The 23538-nt window shown below is 38.8% G+C and overlaps 1 protein-coding gene and 1 long non-coding RNA gene across 2 annotated transcripts in view; one reads left to right on the top strand and one right to left on the bottom strand.

The window, feature by feature from the left end:
* Nucleotides 1-17136, bottom strand: part of taf2 (TAF2 RNA polymerase II, TATA box binding protein (TBP)-associated factor) — a 26729-nt gene extending 9593 nt beyond the window's left edge. The window contains exons 1-21 of the mRNA XM_067602473.1: nucleotides 16620-17136; nucleotides 16310-16364; nucleotides 15583-15743; nucleotides 14693-14811; nucleotides 13821-13962; nucleotides 13326-13557; nucleotides 11750-11934; nucleotides 11450-11563; nucleotides 8775-8874; nucleotides 7649-7734; nucleotides 7376-7511; nucleotides 7100-7254; nucleotides 6880-6994; nucleotides 6573-6682; nucleotides 5915-5980; nucleotides 5471-5597; nucleotides 5131-5256; nucleotides 2502-2642; nucleotides 1943-2053; nucleotides 1461-1654; nucleotides 362-501 (exon numbers count right to left, since the gene is read on the bottom strand). Of these exons, the coding sequence (XP_067458574.1) occupies nucleotides 362-501; nucleotides 1461-1654; nucleotides 1943-2053; nucleotides 2502-2642; nucleotides 5131-5256; nucleotides 5471-5597; nucleotides 5915-5980; nucleotides 6573-6682; nucleotides 6880-6994; nucleotides 7100-7254; nucleotides 7376-7511; nucleotides 7649-7734; nucleotides 8775-8874; nucleotides 11450-11563; nucleotides 11750-11934; nucleotides 13326-13557; nucleotides 13821-13962; nucleotides 14693-14811; nucleotides 15583-15743; nucleotides 16310-16364; nucleotides 16620-16669 (2665 nt within the window). The 5' untranslated portion in view covers nucleotides 16670-17136. The remainder of the gene's footprint in view (nucleotides 1-361; nucleotides 502-1460; nucleotides 1655-1942; nucleotides 2054-2501; nucleotides 2643-5130; nucleotides 5257-5470; nucleotides 5598-5914; nucleotides 5981-6572; nucleotides 6683-6879; nucleotides 6995-7099; nucleotides 7255-7375; nucleotides 7512-7648; nucleotides 7735-8774; nucleotides 8875-11449; nucleotides 11564-11749; nucleotides 11935-13325; nucleotides 13558-13820; nucleotides 13963-14692; nucleotides 14812-15582; nucleotides 15744-16309; nucleotides 16365-16619) is intronic.
* LOC137191962 (uncharacterized) lies at nucleotides 16682-23538 on the top strand. The gene is made up of 3 exons (XR_010930467.1): nucleotides 16682-16767; nucleotides 22965-23106; nucleotides 23196-23538. It is a non-coding gene; the product is annotated as an uncharacterized lncRNA (long non-coding RNA).

The following is a 23538-nucleotide window of genomic DNA, read 5'->3' as shown; positions in this document are numbered from 1 at the left end:
TAATTGTGGATATGGTGCTATGTCAGCAAGCAAAGACCACCTGGAACTACGATGTATTTCTGGGTTTCTTTGTACTTTTAGATGTGTGGGGATATAAAATCTGAGTTGAAATCTGTTTAAAGCGATGTTATTGTCTAAACAATTATAAAAAGAGCATTAGGCATATCATACACATACCATGAATGCACTTACAAATGGAGTCACCTTAACTGGCTTCCCCAACCTCTAACATAAACATTGACTGACTGAAATACAAACTATACTGAAACTGATCTCCAGGGACCTGTGAGCTGGATAACCTGTTTCATGTTAATACTAAAAATACTAATAACAGCTAGCATATTTGTGTTTAAAGTCCTACCTCTAGTATAGTCCACCAGAGCCTCCAGCGCAGCGACACGAACATCAACGAAGTGTCCATACTCTGCGTAGGACTTGAAGAGTGATGGGTCGCTGGGAATGTGACCGTTCTTCTGAAGCTGACGAATTGCTTTCAGACAGCTGGAGAGAGGGAGGAGGATGAAAAATGAGGGATATACCAGTTGTGTGTGTGAAACAAATACAAAAAGATGAATGGTAGATGCATTAAGTTTTTTCTATGTCAAAATAATAACACAGCGTTGAATAAATTAATACATTAATCAAATCTTGTGACTCCATGTTTCCTTCAAACAAACAAATGAATTGTTTCTTAATTTCATATACTACGCTGTCAGTGGTACATGAATACATTGTGCATAAACAACCCCAAAATTAGTGTTATGCTGCCAAATCCAAGCTTCGCTAACATGAATAATATACACAAGGGGATGAATATGCCACAGATTAAGTTTTGTTTTTTTTAATCCCCAAGAAAGAAAGAAAAAGAAAAAATGATCTATTGTGTTATATTTTCATTGAAATGTATCTTTCATGTTCTCAACATAAAGTAAAAAACAAGCATTTTCCCTCATTAACAAGTGTCTACACTCACATATTGTTGTCTTTCACATGCATTATGTTGGGATGTACTGTATACAGTATATGTTATATGGATTATTTTAGAACATTTGAAGCAGGGAGAAAATTTTAGAAGACTTTTTAGGATAATTATTACAACAGTGTCTTGCAAAACTTGTGTTGAGCCACACATTGTATTCTGTGAAAATTCCATTGCAGTGTATTCTCATTTTATTGTCCAATTATTGTGGCAGCATCCATCACAAGGTTCAAGACTTAGTGGCTGCTTGTGGTTTTAGATAAGATCACAATGTGAACATGGACTGAGGAAGTGGAAACTAGACAGGGTTCTTAAATTGTAAAACAACTGAAAGTTGTTTCCCCATTTTACAGAAATATACCAAAAAGTTCATTATTATTTTATGGGAATTACTTATTATTATGTGACAGGAAATACATGTTTTAGGAGAACACCAGTCAAGTCACCAGACATGTAGAGGCAAACACACTCTGTTCTCTACCTGACAGTGATGGTGTTTCTGAAGCTTGGCAGCAGTTTCTCCATGTTTAGGAATCGTGTGATCTCCTCCAAGATGAGTCGCACGTCAGCATTTAAGTTGTCAACCGTCCGCACTTCATTGTTGATGCTGATGGCCGGGGTCAGAGAGTTGGTCAGTGCTTCTATCAGATCTGCTCGGTAGTAGTTATCTGAAAACTGAAGACAGACAGGCGGGGAGGAAGAGAGAGGAAAGAGAAAAGGAAAAGGGGGAGATATTAATATCCAGATTTACTATTGGCATCTGTAAAATAGCAAAATTTAAGCAATCTGATTTTTTTACATTTTAAAAATATAAAAGTTTTTTTTCAACCATTTATGTTCATGATACCACTGAATGAAAATTAATTTTAAATATCATGAAAAATATTATGTGTATTTTTTGTGTTTTGTCCATAGTCATAATTCTTTAAGGCTAACTATGATAAAGTGAAAGTGTGTCTTTACTTTGTTTTTTCTGTTGTCGTTGTACTTGATGAGGTCAAGGATGAAGTTGAGGACATCTTTGGGACAGAGGTTCTGGACATCTCGGAGTAACGCCATGGCAACAGGCATTGTCTGACATGAAAAACAAAAGCAGAGGTTATGATATGAAATTATCATAATGATATTGCTAAAAGAAAGAGGGAGAAACAATTTTACAGACTGATTTCATAATGTGCTTGAGTGTAGTAGATGACTGTCAATAAAGCACAACTGATACTTGACTTTTGAGTCCAACATGGGTATTTGAGAGTTCTAAAAAATGAAAACAATTTATTTGGCTGTATTCCTTTTTTTCGTAAATAGGCAACACAAATTTGATGAGGATCCTTTAAAATTGGTTATTAAAATTTGTGCTCAAGATATGTACTAAGCAGGACATGTTAGTTGAAGAATAAACTGTGGTAGGCAAACTATGTAATATATACTATACCATTTGTCAAGAGCTACTGGGCACGTTTTGAAAAACTAGTGTATGTTGAACTATGTAAACCTGCCAGTGCATTTTGTTTGTCTGATGTACCTTTTGCAGGAAGTAGCTCTGGAAGTTGATGAAGTTGTTGGTCTTGACTATGTTGGGGCAGCTCTTGCAGCAGAACATTCTTGTGAACAGGGACTTCATAGCCGGCGGGCCCTGCCACGTGCTTACCATGGAGTTGGCTATCTGCGAGGTTAAAATTGCACATGAGAACAGAAGAACACAATTTTACATCAGTCAGTTGGTTTATTTCAGCTCTGTTTAAGTTTTCCACATGTGGAGGACAGCATCTGTCAGCTGTCATCGCAGTAAAATAACAAGTCTGGAAAAATGTAATATTCGAGATTTCTGCAAAGCACATGCGACGTAAAATGTACACAGAAGTTATGGTAGCTACATGAGAAGTACTGCATGGCACAAAAATGACAAGTCAGGAATGTTGTAGCTTGTATAACAATGTCCTTTCTGTCCGTTATAATTTTGCGGTGAGAACTGAACTACAAAGTAAAAGGCAAATGTACACATGAACAGCACATGAGGTTTCCACAGGTATGAAGACCAGTGGCTCCAGTGGTCTTTGGGTTCCAACAGGATATTGGGGAGTATATGTTAATGTGGTAATGTAGGGCCAAGGGTCACTGACACAGGATGTTGTCATTTGGTAAGGTAAATAAAGGGGGGCATGCACGCCGGAATGTTTTTGTATGTGTGTATGCACTCATTCATGAACACATCTGTACTTTTTGTGCGTCAGTGTTTTTAAAATGTGCGTGTATTCGTCAGTTTTTATGCGTTCTTCCCCGATTTTCTGCCCTGCTGGCTGTTCCTTCTTCCTTTCCAAATTTTCTATCAATAACAAGCAAGTTAAATACAATCCAACCAATAATAATGAAGCCAAGTCCATCTTGATGGTTAAAGTCAGTCATATTTCATCCTGTGGTCAGTGTGGGTATGCGAGTCTGTGAGTGTATGTGTTTATGTGCGTGTCAGAGAGTGTGTCTTTGTGTATGAGCTTGTATGTCAATCTGTGTGTAAGGAGTATATACCAAAGGCCATTACGATGGAGTCTGTTGGGGGTTCTTTGGCCAAACACAGCAACTTAATGAAAGAGGTGAAGTGCTGCCATTTCAACCTCCACTCAGTTTATCATGTTGTGAAAATATTGGTTCAGGTGGGGCGCGAATGGTGGAAATCCAGTGGGGTTTAAGTTGGAATAGACCAAATCCAGAGAATAGAGAATTTCCTGTAGCCACAGAATAGGATTATTCAGTCAACTGAGTTTAAGTGCAGCGAGGGTTAAACTGGTGGGTGGCCATGCTGGCTGGGACCTAATATGTTGTTCTCATACTGTAGCCTTTTCACAATATTGTTAATTGAATTTTTTCACAATAACTATAAAGAGAATAGAGATGAGGGAAGATGGGTGAGACAAAGAATTTGGAAAAAAGGGAACACTGTCATATTACATTAGAAGTTTTGTGTCAAATTATTGTTAAATTCAAAATAACAGAGTTGAGTCAGTCTCAGTCCCTTACTGTGAAGTTATAAACTCCTCATCCCTCTATCCATATGCATCAGTCATCCAGACCTCCCAAATGTTCATTCATCCAACTACCCTAAAGCCTTCCTTTCTTTCCTCCCCCCATTTTCTTTCATCTACTAATCCATCTACATTACTCTCTATATCACTCCCTCCCCTCTCACTCCATCTTTGCTAAGCTAACTCTTCATCCCTTCTTATTTTTCCTCTGTGCTGTAACCTTCTATGTTAGACTTTTATTGCCATTCTGAAGTTAATTAGTTCCAAAGCAAATTAAAACAGTGAAGGCAATTGCCAACTTCAGTATGGTCATTTTCCCACCAATGTTTACCACCTAAACCCAGTTTTCATGACCTCTGACACATTTGATGATTGGTGACAGAAGAATCAAAACATCACCGGGTCTTGGCCATCTGGACACACAGGCTTTGGGTACAACTTCAAGTTCAAGACCTTGCAGAGTTAATCCTTACAGTTGTTTGCTTTGGTGGACATTTGGCTAATTTATTCTTATGCCGAGAAATAGTGCCGAGTGATGTGTATCAACAACAAACCTGAGGTGTTTTATTTATCTGTCACTTTAATTATCATAGCAACCAGATGTCAAGAGGCGTGAGTGAAGTTTAAATTCAAAGACAGAAATAGCAGAACACAATGAAATGTTAGATGTTTATTTTGGAAGACTGGAGGAGGAGTTGGTTGGTATGTCGCCTTTAGAAAACAATGGTTCACATCCCTCCAGTGGGTGTTTTATAGTGAATTTACTCGCCATCAGCCTCTGTATTCTGTGCCAGGTATTTTGCTCAATAAAGAATTCCACATCCAATCACAGTTGTGAAATACATATAAGGGGAAAAGCGAGTGTGAGACACTCGTCCTTGACACTCAAAATGTGTCATATTTGCATCATGTGGAAGTTGCTTAAGTATTCATTAAATAAAGCTGTAGTGACACCTGTGGTGACTGATACCTAGATTAAGTGTGTATCCATATTACAGACTCCATCTCAAATGTTGTTTGGTGAATTAATTATGGGTCAGGAGTACAATCTGCAAGAATGTTCTGCATTAGCTAGGCCAAGCTGTTGCACAAATGCTGTGTTGCTGAAATACTAACACACACTCTGACACATACCTTGGCCAAACAGAAGCAGGCCTGCATACGAACTCTGTAGAAACATTGTTCTTGCTCTAGGATGTCAGTCAGAGCCAGTCTGGAGGCAGGGGTTGGGAACTTTTCTAGTGCTGAGATGGCCTCCTCCTAGCAGAGAGATAAAGTACATGTTCACCTGCTGAACATCAAACTGGAAACACACATTATGAGTGCAGTGATTGGCCTTAGCTATAGGTAAAAAAACTGAACAAAATGAAGTCCAAGTGGATGTATCAGAAAACAAGTTCATTTAACCATTTACAAATGTTCAAAAACAAAGGCCAGTGTGGAGAACTGCACTCTTGCCATTACATCATCCCACCTGTGCAACCACATCCCTCTCATAGCGCAGCTGATACTGCCACATGAAATCAGCCTGCTCAAACTCCACCTTCCTCAGAATGGACATGTCTGGGTCAATCCGGATCCAGAGCAGAGGAGAATCAGCACTGAAGAGGAGAGAAGAGACAGGGACACACTGAGGAAGAGAAACTCATTTAATTTAACATTCAATTTAAACAAGGTGTGAATGATATGTGGATGTAATGGCCCAGCAGGTAAAGGCGCTGTTCATTTCAACTAGGAATAGTCAACTAAGTTTTGAAAACTATTAATTAAATGTAACCCTGCTTTAACACCAGAAAACAACAACATTCATGCAATATATTATGTGTAATGATGGGACAAAAAGTTAATTCCTAGATAATCTGTCATCTCATGGTCAAATAGCAGGTGACAGCACACAGTGACTGTGGTAATGTCTTACTCCATGGCTGATAAATCCATGTCGACTTCCTCTCCATTCATCAGAGGGATCTTCTTTTTCTTGTTTCTGGGAAAATAAACCAACAGAACAATCAGTGATTAGTTAACCAAGGACTACAAGATGAACATGGGGCACATTCATTTTTAAAAAAACACCGTGTTTCACCACTGCCTTGCTCAAGTTCAGTTGGGACGAAACTGTGTTTCTGGATGATTTTACAGCTAGTAAGCATGATGGCATCTATTATCGCAGTAGTGCCGCTTGGGCTGTTAAGGATGTGAGCATTTCAACGCTGGACTTGAATTCATCAGCTGTGTGCACTGTGTCACCTCTAGAGGAGGCTGACGATAACCCCTTCTTGCATGTCTACTACATCAGGGCTCCCATGAAGGGAGGGTGTCCTTTTGCAAGGTGATGTCCACAGAGGCTATTGAACTGAAGGATGACTGTGGTGACAGCTGTATATATGTGCAGGCGGTACCTCACATCATCATCTTATCACCACAGATCATCTGCCGTAAAGGCGTGAACAGAGGTGTCTTCAGTCAGGTCACATGGAGGTGTGATATCCCCTACTATGTGTTGTACCTTGTTCCTCTCCTTCAGGGAACAGAAGTTATAGTCATAAGATTTTGTTTTGCTGTCATACATAAAGTACCTTCTGCTCTTGGAGTGACAGGGGATGTCATGTTTAAGGCTGTTCTCCTCTATCTGCAGCGTGTGGTTGAAGGACCCGTCCAGCTCCTGCACCGTCACCTTGATGGGACCCTTCAGAGAAATATACATATGATTATTAAACAGCCAAAGTCCAAATCCTTGCATGGTGAGCCAATAAACTGGGTTTGAGTTTTGATTGTGCATGTAATGGTACCTCCAGTCCTTTTCAGACATGGGATTTACCACATTGCTGAGTTAATCACAGACAGAGAAAAACCTGATTCCACATGCTGTATCTAAATGCTCACCACATATTTCTGAGTTCCAGATGATGTGTAGTCCTGACGGATCTCCAGCTCTAGCACATTCCTCTTCCTGTTGAAGGCAAAACTCCCAAAGAATTTCACCACAGAACTCTGGTCTCTGGATGCAAAAAATTAAGACTAAAAAACCTGCTTATGATCCAAGAACAGCTGCAAGGAGCATGTACCAAATGACAGAACTAGTAGGTGACAGATAAAAGGATACACCCATTGTTTGATGAGAGGGCCAATATCTTTGCCTGAGACGTTAGAGATGGATTTGAGGAAGGCGTGAGTAGACAGAAGCATCTGACTCCACATGTGACTCTGGTACTTCTGGGATGAGGCTGTGCTGGCCAGACTCAGGAGCTTGTTGAAAACCTGAAGGAAAGCATCACAACAAAGAATTAAAATGAAGGCTACGTCAGTGTTTTGCTGTGAAGTTAATTCCAACTTATTTTGACTACGACAATAACAGAGAGAGAAGGCAAGAAATCCTCACCTGCAACATGAACTCCATGCTGATCCTGTTTTCTATCAGCCTCATCACCAGGTGGGCCTTACACTGGAACATCTTGTAGTATTCCCAGGACAATGTGTGGGGGTGCTTGATAGAAAAGTGAAGGTGGGGAGTTGGACTGAAGAAAAAAAAAAAAAAGCTTGGTCAGTGTGTCACGCAATTATGATCCAGCAAATGACCCGCTAATTACACTTCAAACATTAAAACTGAATTGCTACGATGCACGAGGATTCAAATTGAAATGAAATCTATTACTTGTCCTTCTCTTTGCCTCCACTGAAGGTTGGGTGCAACAGAACCCCTCCCATCTTTAGTTCATAATCCACAATCTTGTCCAGCTCCTGGGAAACAACAGAATAAAATGTACCAACATTTATAAAAGTTCAGGAAAAATGAAATTATTTTAAATTCAGTTTTATATAAGTCATTTCTAAATTACATTTCTAAGTAATTTCTTTTTTGCATCTCATGCACATCATTTGTAGGGCTGCAACAAACGATTATTTTTGTTATCAATTTATCTTCCAATGATTTTTTCAATTAACTGATTACTTGTTCAGTCTATGAAGTGCAAAAAATCGTAAAAAAAAAAAAGTCCAAACTTCATAGAGTTCAATGTGATGTCCCAAAATGTCCAAAACCACAAAAAATCCTCAAATCTGAGAAACTGGAACCGTAGCATGTTTTTTTTTGTTTACTATTTTGGCTTGGAAAATGACAGTAATTACTAATCGATTATCAAAATAGTTTCCAAATAGACTATTCATTCCTGCTTGAATCATTTGTAAGAAAAACATTTCTGAAATAACTCTAATCATTGTGAACTAGCTCAAAGTTTTCCCTTAGCATTCATTAAATGGAAAACTTTAGTGAACGCTGAGTTTCACTAAAGTTTATCTTTACTGAAACTTTCTTGCTGAGTTTTATAGTGGAGCCACCTTGTATGAAATAAAAAGCACCTCCTCTAAAATCAGAAGACATTATTACACTTTATGAAATAGGCTTATTAAACTTCAGTGAAAACATCACACAGCAAAGGCCATGTATTCAGCGAGTGACGTGGCTGTTTAAACCAACATCTAGTAACTACATAGATAACAAGATGAGATGCGTCAAGATAGATTCAGTCTGTTGGTTGACTGATCAATTAAATTATCTGTTCGCTTTGCAGAAATTAATCAGCGGCACATCACAATGTCGGCAGAAAAGAAAATCTGCTGAGTTTTTACAAGTTGGGAAAGTAGAGACATGGTGTGAAACTTAAGCCTCACTACTGCACTGCAGGAGTTGGGCAGCTATTACCACCTCTGCTAACCATTTTCCTTGGAGGAAACCCTGTAAGTGTCATGACAGGATAAAGAGTAGAGATTAAAACTGTTACCTCTTTGATCCAGTGCCGGTACTCATTGACTCCAAAGGTCTTCTTCAGGTAGAGGCCGTAGATGTAGCCTGAGATTCCCTTTAACACCCACTCATCAGCCCTGCAGGACAACATATCATCATGTCATATCGTGTCACTACAGTCTAAGCTTACAAATTACAAAATAATGAACAGTAGCAAATGAACTACAGTTTCACAGATTTTATGTGAATTAAATTCAGACCGGCAATCATTCAGACTTTCACAGAGCCTCTTTGTGATGTGATTTATGGCACTACTTATAATTAGGCTACAATAAACAACACTGCTGATTGTTCCTCCCATTTCTCCAGTAGTGTGCTGTGTAAAGTCATGTGCAGGTATATGGAGCTGAGAAACCTGACAGTCTGATGATGAAATCCCTTTTGGTTTGACCTTTTCAACCTTTTTTTTTGTTGCTCACACTGTTTTGAGCACTTTCAATGGGGAAAACCTGTTCAAAGCACTTAAATGCTTGTGTTGCTTTATCACTGAGTTTTACCCTCGGGATGTTTCTTGGAAGAAACTTGGCAACGTAAACACACCTCATAACATAAATGTATCAGCCTGGATTTATTAGCTTGTAAAAAAGAGACACAATATCAACAATGGTGGTTTTACTGCTTGATGCTGAACTGAATCCAGTCTGGCTTTGAAGTAAAAATGATTTCATCTGTGTGTTTGCTATAATCAACATCGAGGAGAGAAAGAAGCACTTCCTTTAAAGATTTGATCCACTCTTTGCCCTAATAACTAATGTCTATGGATCAAAAGATTGATAATTGAGAATCGTGGTACTCTAAAGCTTTGAATTGAATTTCTTTCATGATCTCCCAGACAATAGAACCCTTGAAAAGTAGCCCCACATTCTGGCTTGGTAAATTGCAAAATGTCCTAAAACACAGCACAACAGAAAATAAAACCTAGAAAAGAAATGATGGATCAAGTCTGTCTTCATATCAGCAGACATTCATGAGACAACTATTTCATAGATTTGGAAATGAGATGGTTTTTTTTCTTGTGCCTTTCCTTTTATATATGTCTGATGGGCTACTGAGCATGGCCTGTTTTCAATTACAGGCCCCAGTTAACCCCCAGTCTGATTAATTGCTAGCAGGCAGCGCCATGCTTTGCTAAAATCAAAGAGATCTGACTTTCTTGGGGTCTTTTCTTACACAACGCCAGCCAGCTCAACAACATAAGCAAACCATGGCCCCACATCTGATGTGTGTTTAGAGGTCAGAGAGGAGAAGAAGGAAGAAGAGAAAACAACAAAGGATGAGAGAAGGTAAAGAAAAGACACCCAAGCGTTTCTCTCCACAGACCTGGCAGCACTAGTGTGTATTAAAGTCCTACTGATGGGCTTCTTAACACAAGCGATCCCCCCTGAATCACTTCCTCGGTCTCTCACACGCACCGACCACACTGGCCAAGTTGCTACGCAGTAACGCAGTGATCCATCATGCTGGCAAATACAGTTGTTCAGGCCAGTGTTGGCCTGACTTCTGACTCCTAGTACTGACAAAATACCTTAGTCCTGTTGTAAATCTCTCAACACCGACCTTATATGAGAAGGTCTGAAGGCTAAATGTTACCACACTTCTCAAAAAGACCAGAATGCAGTGGAGGGAATTGCTGACAGCCTGGGCTCCATCGAAAGTGGTTTGTACATTATGTGAGTATGCTTCCAAACAATAATGACAGCGCTTTTCCATTACATAAACATCTGGACACTGGGGCACTGCAGTCTGATCCTGGCTGAACTCATAACACCTCTTTCCATGATTGTGTATTTAGCTCAGGGCTGGTTTCAGACATGCATGGTCAAGAAACTACTAAATATTTGAAGTCTTTGAAGTGACAGCTTCATTCACCCAGAAGAAGCAGCAGTGGTTACATATGCACTTCAATCAAAGTGATAGACATCATCTATCTAACACCCTTCACCTTCCTGCTGCCACCCTCCTGCCTGCACAAGGCCAGATGTCTTAACAATAGGAATGACAGTGTGCTTAAATGCAGATTCAGTTGTTCTCTCACAAGCTGGTTCCTCTGCTGTGTCAGGCATAACAATTACACTACAAAAACAGACTAGATGTCATTATTGTTTGTCAGTGATCATTATAATCAGAAGCTGCTATGGCTATAAAGAGTCTCAATCACATTACTGATGATGATGATGATGATTTCTAGGTTCAGTTTCAGTTTAAAACCTCTCCGCCTATATGCATGTGAGTGCTTTGTTTCTCTCTCTCTCTCCATTTTTGCTGATGCTGTCTGTGGTTTTAACACATTTATCCTGACAAATGTGTTGCCTCAAAAAAACACTAAACCGAGCAGGAATGAGCTGACTTTTGACTATAGGCAAAAAACTGAAACTGAACCAGACACTGAATTTGAATTATTTATATTTGAAATTGAATCACATTGTTTAACTTGAATAATTGCATTGAAAAACTGAATCTGAATAGCATAATTTGTAATTGACTTTATTAGTTTGGAATTGAATTCCAATAAACTTGAAAGTGAATGTAATATTATGAAAATTAATTCAGTTGCTCCGAAACCCTGACTGAAAATTCGACTCTCTCGCAATTTTGCAAGTTCTTGCAATTCAAAGGCTGGGCTTTGCAACGCCATAAAGTGTTGAGTCTCACCATGACATCCTGGAGATGAAACAACCAAAGAACTGCTGAGCCAAGGCCTGGGCTAGACAACTGCGTGTTAGCGGGGTCTGGTCTATGATCATAGCGCTGTGGAGCAGGTTGGTACTGAAAGACAGAAGCAACAATTGAAGTTTGAGACAGAATAGGATACACACAATAAAGTCACAGTGAAAATACATACAGGAAACCTTCTGTGGCTGTTTATTTATTTGTATATGTGGCATTTATGCATTCATACAGAAATGTATCAACCCTATCTTTACCTGAAAATACACACCATCTCATGCCTACCTGAAGATGCTCATGGAAGCGTAGGAGGACACTTGTACGTAGGCCTCATCCACAAACACAGTCTTGAAGCAAGAATAAGGGTAGCGGCATGTGAGGATCTCCTCATAGAACTCAAAAATCTCATGTAGGTAAGACATGGAGTGTTTGAGCAGCGGCAGCAGCTGCGGCAGGCAGAAATGAGTCACCTGGGAGGAGACAAACAAAAAAAATGTTATAGTTATTGATTAGGGCTAAGTTTATTTTAAAATATTTTGAAATTGGAACAAAACTGAAACTGGCAAGTTTAGGGCTACAAGTAATGAATACTTTTTATTAGTTCTTTTGATTAATTATTTAGTCTATCAAATGTCAGAAAAGTGTGAATGGATGTGGTGTTCACTTATTTTTTGCATAATTCATACCATAAGATGGTTTGATAAAGCAAATCAAGTTATTTGCCTACTATGCATTAGTAAACCTAAACTGAACGCTGCCACCTTGTGTTTAGGGACATCTAGTGGTCATTAGTAGAATTTACAAGGGTGGACAAAAAAACAGAAGCACAATATTGCAATTCACCTGCAGTAAAAAACAAATTTAAACTAACAATAAAAACTCAAACTCAAAAAGCAGATACCCTAGTGATTATATACCAACAGTTCCTGGCCTCTTTGTAACTCTACAGGTTGTTGTACAAGACCTTGAAAAGTAACTCATACAAACTGTGCCCACTAAAGCTGTGGTACACTGCAACAGTACTTGGCGTTCAGATTAATATGACTCACATGTTTTACTGCCTGTGTAACTGTGATTTACAGTTATTACTGCCTGAACTGTTGAGTATCAGGCATTGTGTCTTTTGGCTTTTCTTACTTGTTGAGTATGTTACTGAAAACTATAGCCATAACCTTTGAATGGTGCTGTGCTTTTTGACTTTCTAAAAACAAAATCAGTAGTTTCTATGTAGAAATGCCAATTATGTCTATAAAAAACAAACAATACATTTACTTGCCTGAGTAAAACAACAACATGATCTTATTTTTAGCACAATATGGGTAATATTAGCCTCTAATATTAGCCTCTCTCTATTATTACCCTCTCAGCTAATGTTGGCCCTGGCTCTCCATGCGGATCCAACTGGAGCACCGAACCCCGGATTGTTATTCAGGTTAAAGTGGGAAGATGGTTTATGACGGCAGTTGGCAACCAGCGTATTAGATGCTTTACCACCACCTTCTGCTCCGGAGTGTGGACCAGAGATTAAATCCTACACATTAATCCTGTCTGTCTAATGAACTCAAAGAAAACTCTACTGCTCTTCCCACTTGGCAGGTTCATTAAAGTTTTAACACTGAGCTCCTGAACTCCAGTCTTCCTAAATTCTTCCTTCATATATTGTCTTTCTTGATCATACTTAGTACAATCTACGCTTGCATGCATAATAGTCTCCTCAGCCATCTGGAAAAAAATATCTGCATATATCGGCATCGGCAATCGGCCACAGTGAGTTGGAAATATCGGCATAAAACCCAATATCGTGTATCCCTAAAATAAAATCTTACTTACTTAATCCCACCACTAGACACAACAAACCCACCTCATGCATGTAGGGGTCTACAAGGATTTCAAAGGGCCCCACAGCCAGGGAGATGTTGGGGGCCGCGGTGGGGATGGGGAGGACATAGTGGAAAGTTTTCTTCCTCATGTCATGTGTGTAGACGGTCTCGACCAGATCGCCACAAGACACCGCCACCATGGAAGCATCCACTGTGAACTCCAGCTTCCACGTGCACAGCTCTGAGTAGGAGTCCACGCAGGGGAACCAGAATCTGAGGGAGAGGACAATTTGATGAGATTAAAGCACAGCCAAAAGACAGAAATGAATGTGATGACTAATGTTATAATGGGCGTTATTTGCAGACTACAACAGTCAGTTGTAAGTGTGAGTCTGCACAAGAACAGAGGTAATGCCCAGAGAGGAAAGGAGTGACAATATTGAGTTTACAGGAAGTGCAATTTTGATTGTCTGTCAGCAAATGGACAAATTGAACTCACAATAAATAAGGGTTACTATAAACACATTTTTTGATACCTGGTGGAGTTCTGGTATCCAAAGGAGAACACGTGAGCTCCTCTCTCTGCCATACTGCCCTCCACATCAGGTACAACAAAGTGGAGAGCCCCTTTTCGCTGGTCCAGGGAAAATTCTATGTACACCTTTAAAACTTTCAAATCTGGAGACAGAAAACACAGAAACATTAGTGGATCATTCACAATCTCACAGTTGAGTTTCTGTAGATAATATGTAGATACATAGATCCTCTGAGGTAGTCCAAAAAACTGTGGTGGTCAGCTCATGTGACCATTACCATCTGAGCCATCAGGAAGTTATGCAATTCTGTATTTAACAGTAACACTTACTTTAACGCCAAGTATTTAAACAGTTAATAGATTGTTAATGGTTTACACACTATAATGTTGAGCTAGAGGGACATTTTGAGTGTTTACAATATTTATAAGGAATTATAACTTCTCCTGTGTATATTATAGACATATTTTTATTTTATATTATTGCAACTGTGTTTTACAATATTGTCAATGATTATCTGTTTATACCCTTGTCTCCATTTATGGGTGCCCACAGAAGGCGCTATAGTAACTGGCAAATATATGAATAAACACATGTATACACATGTATAACTGCTTACAACAAAATAAACAATTTAGTGATGATGGAACTTTAAAAGGATAGTGGATGATGTGAGTTGTTGGTTGGCAAAATAACTGTTTTATATCCTGAATCTCTTCTACATTGACAAAATATATTTTTCACTGTATTTATGTAAAAACCAAATATTGGCAGATATACAGTAATGTGATTTTTTTTTACTTTATGATATTACTATCAGTTAACTGTCTTTAAAATCCAGTAATTGTCAGTGGCCTTCATGGTTTGCTTCTCACCATCTCCTTGTTTCCAGAGTTCAGAGGGAACTTTGATGACCAGTTCCCCGTGTCCTGCATCAGGGTCCACAGCACTCACTGCTGCTGTGTAGGCACTGGAGAAGTAGTTCAGGTTCCTCCTACATAGAAACACATAAAACATTATGATGATATAATCAAAGGTCTACCATACGATTCCACTTAAAGTTGACAGACAATGATAGTGAACTATCATCCCCTCCTAGTGAAATTTAGAAAGTTACAGCAAGTATGTAAAAATATGGATGGCTTTCTCCAATTACTAAATAATAACAACAACAATAGCAAGTTTCTTAGCACACCTCTCTGCCACAACCAAACTTACTCTGAACTTAACTTAAACTTACTCCAACCTTATGATAGGAAATTAAACAGGGGTACATCTTTTGACACAACTGTATACTGGCTGTAAGTTGTGATATAGTACATTTTCTGTAAATTGAACTAAGGAGCATTTTAATAGATAAAATAGCCAGATAGAAGTGTGTGTTTTTGGTTAGCCCAGTGAATCAAACAGCTGACAAATCAAACTGATGAAAAAAATCTGTTGGCTTATTCTATAATGTTTATGCAGAGTAAGCTCCTACGACTTACAAATTTAACTCAAAGTGTACGTCGTCATATCACATAAACAGCAATGTTTGAGGATGTAATATTTAGACCACAAATCTGAACACAAGAAGACCAGTAAATACATCTAGTTAAAGTAACTATTCAAGCATGAAAGCTATTATCTACCAAGTAAGACTTCGTTTGAAGTATATGGCATAAAATATGTGGAATGACTTTAACTCCAGTGCAACTGTTACACTGACATACTTTAAGTTCCACAAAAATGTGCATCCCAGACCAAGACAGACTGATATACTCACTGCTTGGACTCATGGTGGCAAACCTCAAGTGTAGGGTCATTGTAAATGAATGGGGCTTCAAGTTCATTGACTCGAACCCTGTAGATGCGACACTGTTTACTGTTCAGCTTGATCCTGTTCAGGTTGACCACTGTTGGGAAAATGGTCAGCTCGACATAGCCCTATGGGATGCAAATGAGAGAGAGAAGTTAGCAAAAACTGACTAGATTTGTCATCAGTTGCTGAAATGATTTTTCATTGTCCGGATTCAAATCACAAGGTGAGTTGCATAAAAAAAGGTTTGTTCACCCAAAATTGTTCCAAACAAAAGTGTCTGTGCTGTCTTTATCAAAGAGGAAAATTATTCCAAATTCCTTGACGCTTAAACTTCACATAATTCTGTATGCCTGTGACATAGTAGCAGTCTGACATATAAGCCTGCATTACGTCCAGAAAGTAAAAATTATCCAATACATGAGACAGTTTGATAAGTTTTTGATGCAGTTAATAATTATCCCGTTAAACGCGTGTATTGTGTACATAGGTGGACAAAAACAGTGAACACTGCTTTTAAGCAGTTTTCTCTTGCTGTAAACTATAATACTACAAGGGGTGCACTGACTGGATAGGATAACTTGGTTTAATATTAGCCGCTCTTGTTGGTCGAACCACAGCAAAATGACTAAACAAAATAGACTGGACAGCTATTTTACGTATTTTCTTGTCATACTAATGCTGCAGTACTCACAATGACAGATTTCCTCTGGAAGTTGATGTTGTTGATGCACACCACCTGGTGGGTCGTAAAAGCAATGACAGAATACCAATGTCAGTATAATTCTTAAGTATGAACCTGTCTAACCTCTCCCATTCAATAAGCGGAGCTTTTTTTCAAAGTGTTCTTGTACTTGTAGTAATGCTAACATTATCGTCTGTAGGAAAGTTTTCGCTAACGTTACTAATTATACGCTAACTTCTACTAACGTTATCGAAGATTACGGCAAATTCTTTCCTTCGTTTCATGCTAACTAGGACACAATTATACAAAAAATACTTATAATTTAAAGGGGCGAGGGCTCTCAAATCCTTTATCCTTCTTCCTGTTCATCTTCGCTTCTTGTTGTTCTTGGCTGAAGTTTCAACATCCGTGACTCTGCTCCGTGATGTTCACTTCTCAGCAGTCGTGTTGTGCTAGCTTAACATTAGGTAAGCTACTACACCAAACAGACCGCAAAATATTTTAAAAAGAGCCTGTAATATAAAGCAACACAATCATAAGACACGGTATAATGTTAGGACCAGCACTGTCCTCGCCTCTCTGCAAAAGTCAGTGCTCTATCTGCGGTGTGCACTGTTTTCATTGCAACCACAGTGGACTTATCCATGAATGTAAGTCAGCCATGCCTGACAGCCGGTGTATTGTAGAAGAGTATAGATCCATATGACAATTACTGTGGTCGTCATGCATCAAAACATCCAAATACACCCTCTCTCTCTCCATCGGACTGCTCAGACCATTGTGACTGCGGCTTGGTTGTGTTCAGCCATCTTGTTCGCAACCTTTGACCTCCCGCGCAAACGTGATAATAAATTCATTGATTATACATCAAAAAGAAATCGATAAATCTTAAAACGCATGTGTTTTCAAGCACTGTATAAATGTTTCTAATACAAAAGAAATGTAAAATAATCAAAGTTACTATTTTCAAAAAAAATACACGCCGTTGCAAGGCGGATGGGCGGAGTCAAGAAGAGCTGGCTGCAGACAAGATGGCGGAGGTCAACAGGAAGTCCCATGACATCAACGGCCAGGAGGGAGTGCTCATGAGTGCTGCACCAACATTTGGAGGGAGAGTATCATTTACACCAATAATAATAATAATAAAAAAGTTATTGGAGGCGAAGAACCGTTTAACGCACTACTCGTTGATTATCGCTTACTTAGTTGTGGCTCTGAGCCTGAGGTCAGGAACCTCCAAAGAGTCACAATATAAATCAATCACAAAGAAATGAAATATATGAAGAATAAACATGTGCATAAATAATTAAATTATCTAACAGTGGAGATTGAATGCAATGTACAATCTGAAGTCCAGTTTGATGAAATATATGAAAGTGACAAGTGCAGGGATTAAATGAGGGATGCGAAATGTAAAGTCTGTTTTGATAACCCCGTCTTCATCCTATTTATATGGCCATGGTACAAGATTTGATGCACGCACACACACACACACAAATGTTTGAGTGCTTTATTGGATGACGTGACTCAATATTAATTGAGGAAGACTTGATGTTTTAAGAAAGATGATTTCATATTAAATGTCCTTAGCCACATATTCTTGGAAACATAAAATTAAATGAGCAACTTCACATTTTACAATCACAGGCCGTAAAATAAAAACACCATAAATTTTATTTATTTGTTTATAGTGCAATACAAGCGATCAACATACAGACACACCTTTTCTTAAAGGACTAGTTTGGGAGAGTTAGGGGGATTTATAGGCAGAAATGGAATATAATATTCATAAGTATGTTTTAATTAGTGTATAATCACCTGAAAATAAGAATTGTTGTGTTTTCATTACCTTAGAATGAGCCCATTATATCTACATAGGCAGCAGGTCCTCTTCCATAGAGCCTGCCATGTTGCACCACCATGTTTCTACAGGAGCCCAGAATGGACAAACCAAACACTGGCTCTATAGAGGGTCTTTCATGTTTTTCGCAAGTTTCGTGGCCACCATAGTTTCTCTTTCACGCTTGGAAGGAAAGGGTTGAGGGGAGGGTATTCAGTTGGTTGCAATATGCAACCTCATTGCTAGATGCCACTAAATCCTACACACTGCACCTTTAACAGAGGTAGTGGCATTTGGATTCAGTTGTGGCGGACTGGCAGCAATTTGAAATGGAATGAATCCCACAGATGGCAGACAACCCAAAAGAGTAGTTGAACGGGCCAAGTTACCCACAACACAATGCACTTCTTTAGCCTTCCGCTATTAAAAACTGACAAAAAAAACTTTATTTCCTAGAATTGAAAAAGAATTAAGTAGAATTAATGGCCATAATATTAACGTATCATAGTGCTTAGTTATCAAGGACACTTTTGTGTTATTTTGTAGAGAAATGTTGGACATCATTAAAAGGAAACCTTAATATGGTGAGGACTTCTGGGCATTGACTGTACTGATAAAATTAAAATAAAGAAATGAAAAGAAGGATAAAATCTTGTGATTTAACATTGAGTAATGTAGTGGTTATAGTTATAATAAAAAATGAATAACAAATGAGAAAAAACAATTCAGCTTCTGTGCTCCTGACTCCCAACTGACAAAAAAAAAAACGTGGTGTAGGCACAAAACATACATCTAATTAAAAAACATTAGTTTGACAGTCGTGCTCTCAGTGTCAGGAAAAAAATTGAAAATTCGTGTACATGTATGCGAGTCTATAGATTAAATTTTGTTGCTATTTCATGAAGTGCGGTGAGACTGGGTTGGACACGCACTAATTCCTTCTCTTTGATTCCAAATTTTTACAATACATCTTTCAAGGGAAAGCTGAAATATAATATACAGTAGGTCCAAGATGAGAAACTATTTAAAAAAATCAAGTCAATCAAATCATCATTTTATATTTCATATTTATTATTTGTGTTTAATATTACCATGACTTGAGGCACTGTGTTAACCATGTTCTAATGGATCTTTAAATATCTACAACTCTGTGAGTAACAGACTATGATTATTAATCCAGTACAGTCCTGTGTAATATGAAATATAATAAGAGACAATGAATATATATTGACAATAATTATGCAAGTAAGAGTATTCATGGGGGAGGGTCTTTATGACACCTGGTGTCAAAAGAGGAGAACATAATGTTGGATTTTATGAGACTGGAGGATACTGCAGCTACCCCGTAGGGGTGCAGCAACAAAAAAGGAGGACACTTAAGTGCTATCACTGTACTTTATACTTGTACTCTACTACATCTTAAACGATTATATTATATGGTTTAGGTTAACATTTAATATGTTTTATCATAAAATATATGATAAATTTATGAACCATAATGCATCGCTAATGGTTAAATCAGTGGCTCTGAAACTTTGTGGTGTGACCTCTTGTAAAAATCGGTGTGTCTCCTTGTCATGTTTCAGATGTCTACAAATGGTCAACATTTGCACCAAAGAGATGTTTCCCCACTGAGCTTCTCACATGATTTCATATAAATAATTGTTCAAATGTGGTAATATTTAACAAAAAAGCTAACATTACGGAGAAGTTTAAAATATAGATAGAGGTTTGTGCAGCAGAAACTTGGTTTTGTCTTCTTTCCTGTTTTGTGATTGATTTATGTTGTGACTCTTTGCAGGGTCCTGACCTCAGGTTCAGAGCCACAACTAAACTATTATATAAAGTAGTTCAAACTAGCTCCACCTGGACCAGCCTCATATTGATGCATCAGAAACAATCTAATAATGTGATATAATCATTTATCGGTTACAGGGGACTTTTGTGGCCCTAATTCTTTTAGAGGCTCCCTGGACACCACAGGGCCCCAAGCAGCTACTTAGTTTGCTTGATGTGTAAGAGAGAAACAAAGTCTGTCACAGTGAATTTTAATGAAAGTAAGGGTACAAGTAGGGTTAGGGGCTGGGGTAAGGGTAGAGGGTAGAGGAAGGGTTTAGGGTAAAGGTAGGGATAAGGATAGAAGTGGGGCTAGGGAGGGTAGAGGGGTGGGGAGGGTGAGGAGGGGGTTGAGGGAATAGGGGGCTGTCGCTGCTGCTGTCATTTCTTGTAACTCCAGCTCCATCATGAGCTCCTGTAAAAGAGAAAGCTAGCATATTTTGATTTCACTTCCAAAGCTCTCCAGTCATCTGAAAAAAGCTGTTTGAATGAAAAAGATGAACTGAGGCAGCGTACCTGAAGCTGGAGGTTTTCCTCTATCAGACGTCGGATCTCCTCTTCCCTCTCTGCCTCCTCATGGATCCACATTTTCTCTTTGGCCAGCAGCGTCTCCTCCAGCTCTCTCTTTTCCTTCTCCCACTGCTGTACCCTCCTCTCCCAACTCCAACTGAGTGTAGAGAGCTTCTTTCTGGACCTTTCCACCGTCCCAGAGAGCTCCTTCTTAAAGCTCTTTCTCTGCTTTCTTCATTTCTGTTCTCACTCTGAGAACTCTTTTTGGCAGCTCTCTTCTTTTTCAGAGAGTTTCTTCTGGTAGCTCTTGTCTCTCTCTGCCAGCTTCTTCCTGCAGGTGTCCTCTTTATCTGAGAGCTAATTCTAATTCTAATTGAAGCTCTCTTCCATAGCTCTCCTCTCTCTCAGACAGCTGCTTTCGCTTTGCCTCGAGCGCGTCACATGTAAGTTTGCTTTAATTCAGAGCTGACTGTGTCTCGTTCAGCAGGGCCAGGGTGTTAATGTGAGCGTTGGTACCAGCTTGTCTTTTTTCTGTGGCCCTGCTGATCTCTTTGTCCTTTTCAATGAGGAGCACCTCAAGCTTGCTGGCTGTTTACTGCCAGCTGGATTCATCTGCAGAGGCTCCCATCCTCCTTGTGTCCTCTTTCTGAGCATGGAGGCTCTGTTGAGGAGAGCTCATCTCTCTTTTTCGTCCCCTCTTCTGCCTTCTGATGCTCTTTCTTGGGCTTCCTCCAAAAGATAATCCCGGAGGTGTCATTCTTCTCCTTCAGAGCAGAGAGTTGGTGGTTGAGAGAGCTGATCCCTTCTTCTAATTTTCCAATCATCCCCTTTGCCAACGTCCTGTTGGCTTTCTCAGTGATGGACAGCTTCCTCCGCAACATCCTCTTTTCATCCAGGAGCTGCTGTTGGTCACAACTGCTTCTTCTTCTTCTACCTCTTCTTCTTCTTCTTCTTCTATTTCTTCTTCTTCCTCTTCACCTCCTCCTCCCCCTCTTCATCTTCTTCTTCTACCTCCTCCTCTTCCCCCTCTTCCTCTTCTTCTTCTACCTCCTCCTCTTCCTCTTCTATTTCTTCTTCTTCTTCTATTTCTTCTTCTTCTGTTTCTTCCTCTGTTTCTTCTGTTTCTTCTTCTTCTTCTTCTATTTCTTCTTCTTTTTCTATTTCTTCTTGTTTCTTCTTCTTCTATTTCTTCTTCTATTTCTTCTTCTTCTATTCCTTCTTCTGTTTCTTCTTCCGCTTCTGTTTCTTCTTCTATTTCTTCTTCTATTTCTTCTTCTGTTTCTTCTTCTATTTCTTCTTCCATTTGTTCTTCTTCTATTCCTTCAGTTTCTTCTTCTGCTTCTGTTTCTTCTTCTATTTCTTCATCTTCTATTCCTTCTTCTGTTTCTTCTGCTTCTGTTTCTTCTTGTTCTATGTCTTCTTCTGTTTCTTCTGCTTCTGTTTCTTCTTGTTCTATGTCTTCTTCTGTTTCTTCTTCTATTTCTTCTCCTTCTTCTGTTTCTTCTTCTATTTCATCTTTCATGTCTTCTATTTCTTCTTCTATTTCTTCTTCTTCTGTTTCTTCTTCTTCTATTCCTTCTTCTGTTTCTTCTGCTTCTGTTTCTTCTTCTATTTCTTCTCCTTCTTCTGTTTCTTCTTCTATTTCATCTTCCATTTCTTCTTCTACTTCTTCTTCTTCTCCTTCTGTTTCTTCTTCTTCCATTTCTTCTTCTTCTATTTCTTCTTCATCTTCTGTTTCTTCTTCTTCTGTTTCTTCTTCTATTTCGTCTTCCATTTCTTCTTCTATTTCTTCTTCTACTTCTATTTCTTCTCCTTCTGTTTCTTCTTCTTCTATTTCTATTTTTATTTCTTCTTGAAGAAGAAGAAACAAGAAGAAGAAGATACCTCCTCTTCTTCTACGTCATACTCTTCTTCTTCTACCTCCTCCTCTTTATCTTCTTCTTCTTCTTCTTATTCTACCTATATGAATAAAAACTGAATTGCCATCTTAGCCTGTAGTTAAGTTTACAAGAATTTGCCAAATTTTAATATACGTGGCAAACTAAGTTAAACACCCACACTAAATGCAGACAGCTTTTGTTTTAGCTTGTTTGTAACAATTCGCTATTAGCTGAGCTAGCATGCTGGTGGATGAGAGACTACGGTCTTTAATAATTTAGCCTCGGGGCCCTTTGATACTGTGCTTTGGTATCCATCCCTACAGAGAAATAAGTGCACATTAAATGATACTGCCATACCTTTGATTATTTTGGAGAAAATAGGCATATAAATCAATGCATATGTCATGCGGCAGAAGTTTTGGGTTTTTTTTCCCTTATATTTATATTTTTATGGTTTGCTGTGATTATATATTGCATGATTTTATTTGCTATGTTTTAAATGACTTTTATTGGTGTGCTTGGTCGTATTTCCATGCTTTTAGTTTGAAATCTGCTGTTGCTAATGTTTTAATGCATGTTTAACTTCCTGGGTATGCAGGGGATTAAGACGGAGAGGAGAAATGAGCAGAAATGACAGAAGACGACACAGGGACCGCAGGCTCGCCGGCACGACAGAGGAAACCACACAGAGTACTACGGCACAACAGATGATGGGCAGAGTGAGAACTCTGCCATGTTGTGTGAGTAAAAAAGAAAAAGTACTCTTGGGCACAAGTGGGCAGGCTGGTTGTGTTGGGACTAGTTAATTCCAATTGTCTCTTGTCACCAGTGAGCAGCAGAGGTTGGCGGCCCACCAGAGGACAGCAGCCCTGGGGGGGATGAGCCAGCAGACTACTGACAACCGAGCCCTACTTACGGATCAGGCCAGCATTACCTGCAGTCATTTTTAAGTAGTCCAACGGTCCAAATCTCCCCTCTGGTCTCTTGAAAGACGTGTAAAGACTCTTCCCCTATCTCTAAAAGAAAACAGACCTTTAAGCTGTTGATTTAAGGGTTATAGTTTAGTATTCTAAATTTCAATATTTTAAAGTTTTAGTGGTATATTTTTAGTTAACATTTTATAGTTCAACAGTTTTTGACAGTTTTTGTATTTATTGCTTTTTGTAATAAAT

Source organism: Thunnus thynnus, chromosome 10 (genome assembly GCF_963924715.1).
Source record: "Thunnus thynnus chromosome 10, fThuThy2.1, whole genome shotgun sequence".
Taxonomy (NCBI): Eukaryota; Metazoa; Chordata; class Actinopteri; order Scombriformes; family Scombridae; genus Thunnus; species Thunnus thynnus.
The sequence above is the reverse complement of the archived record's forward strand: the minus strand, read 5'-3'. Positions and strand labels throughout refer to the sequence as shown.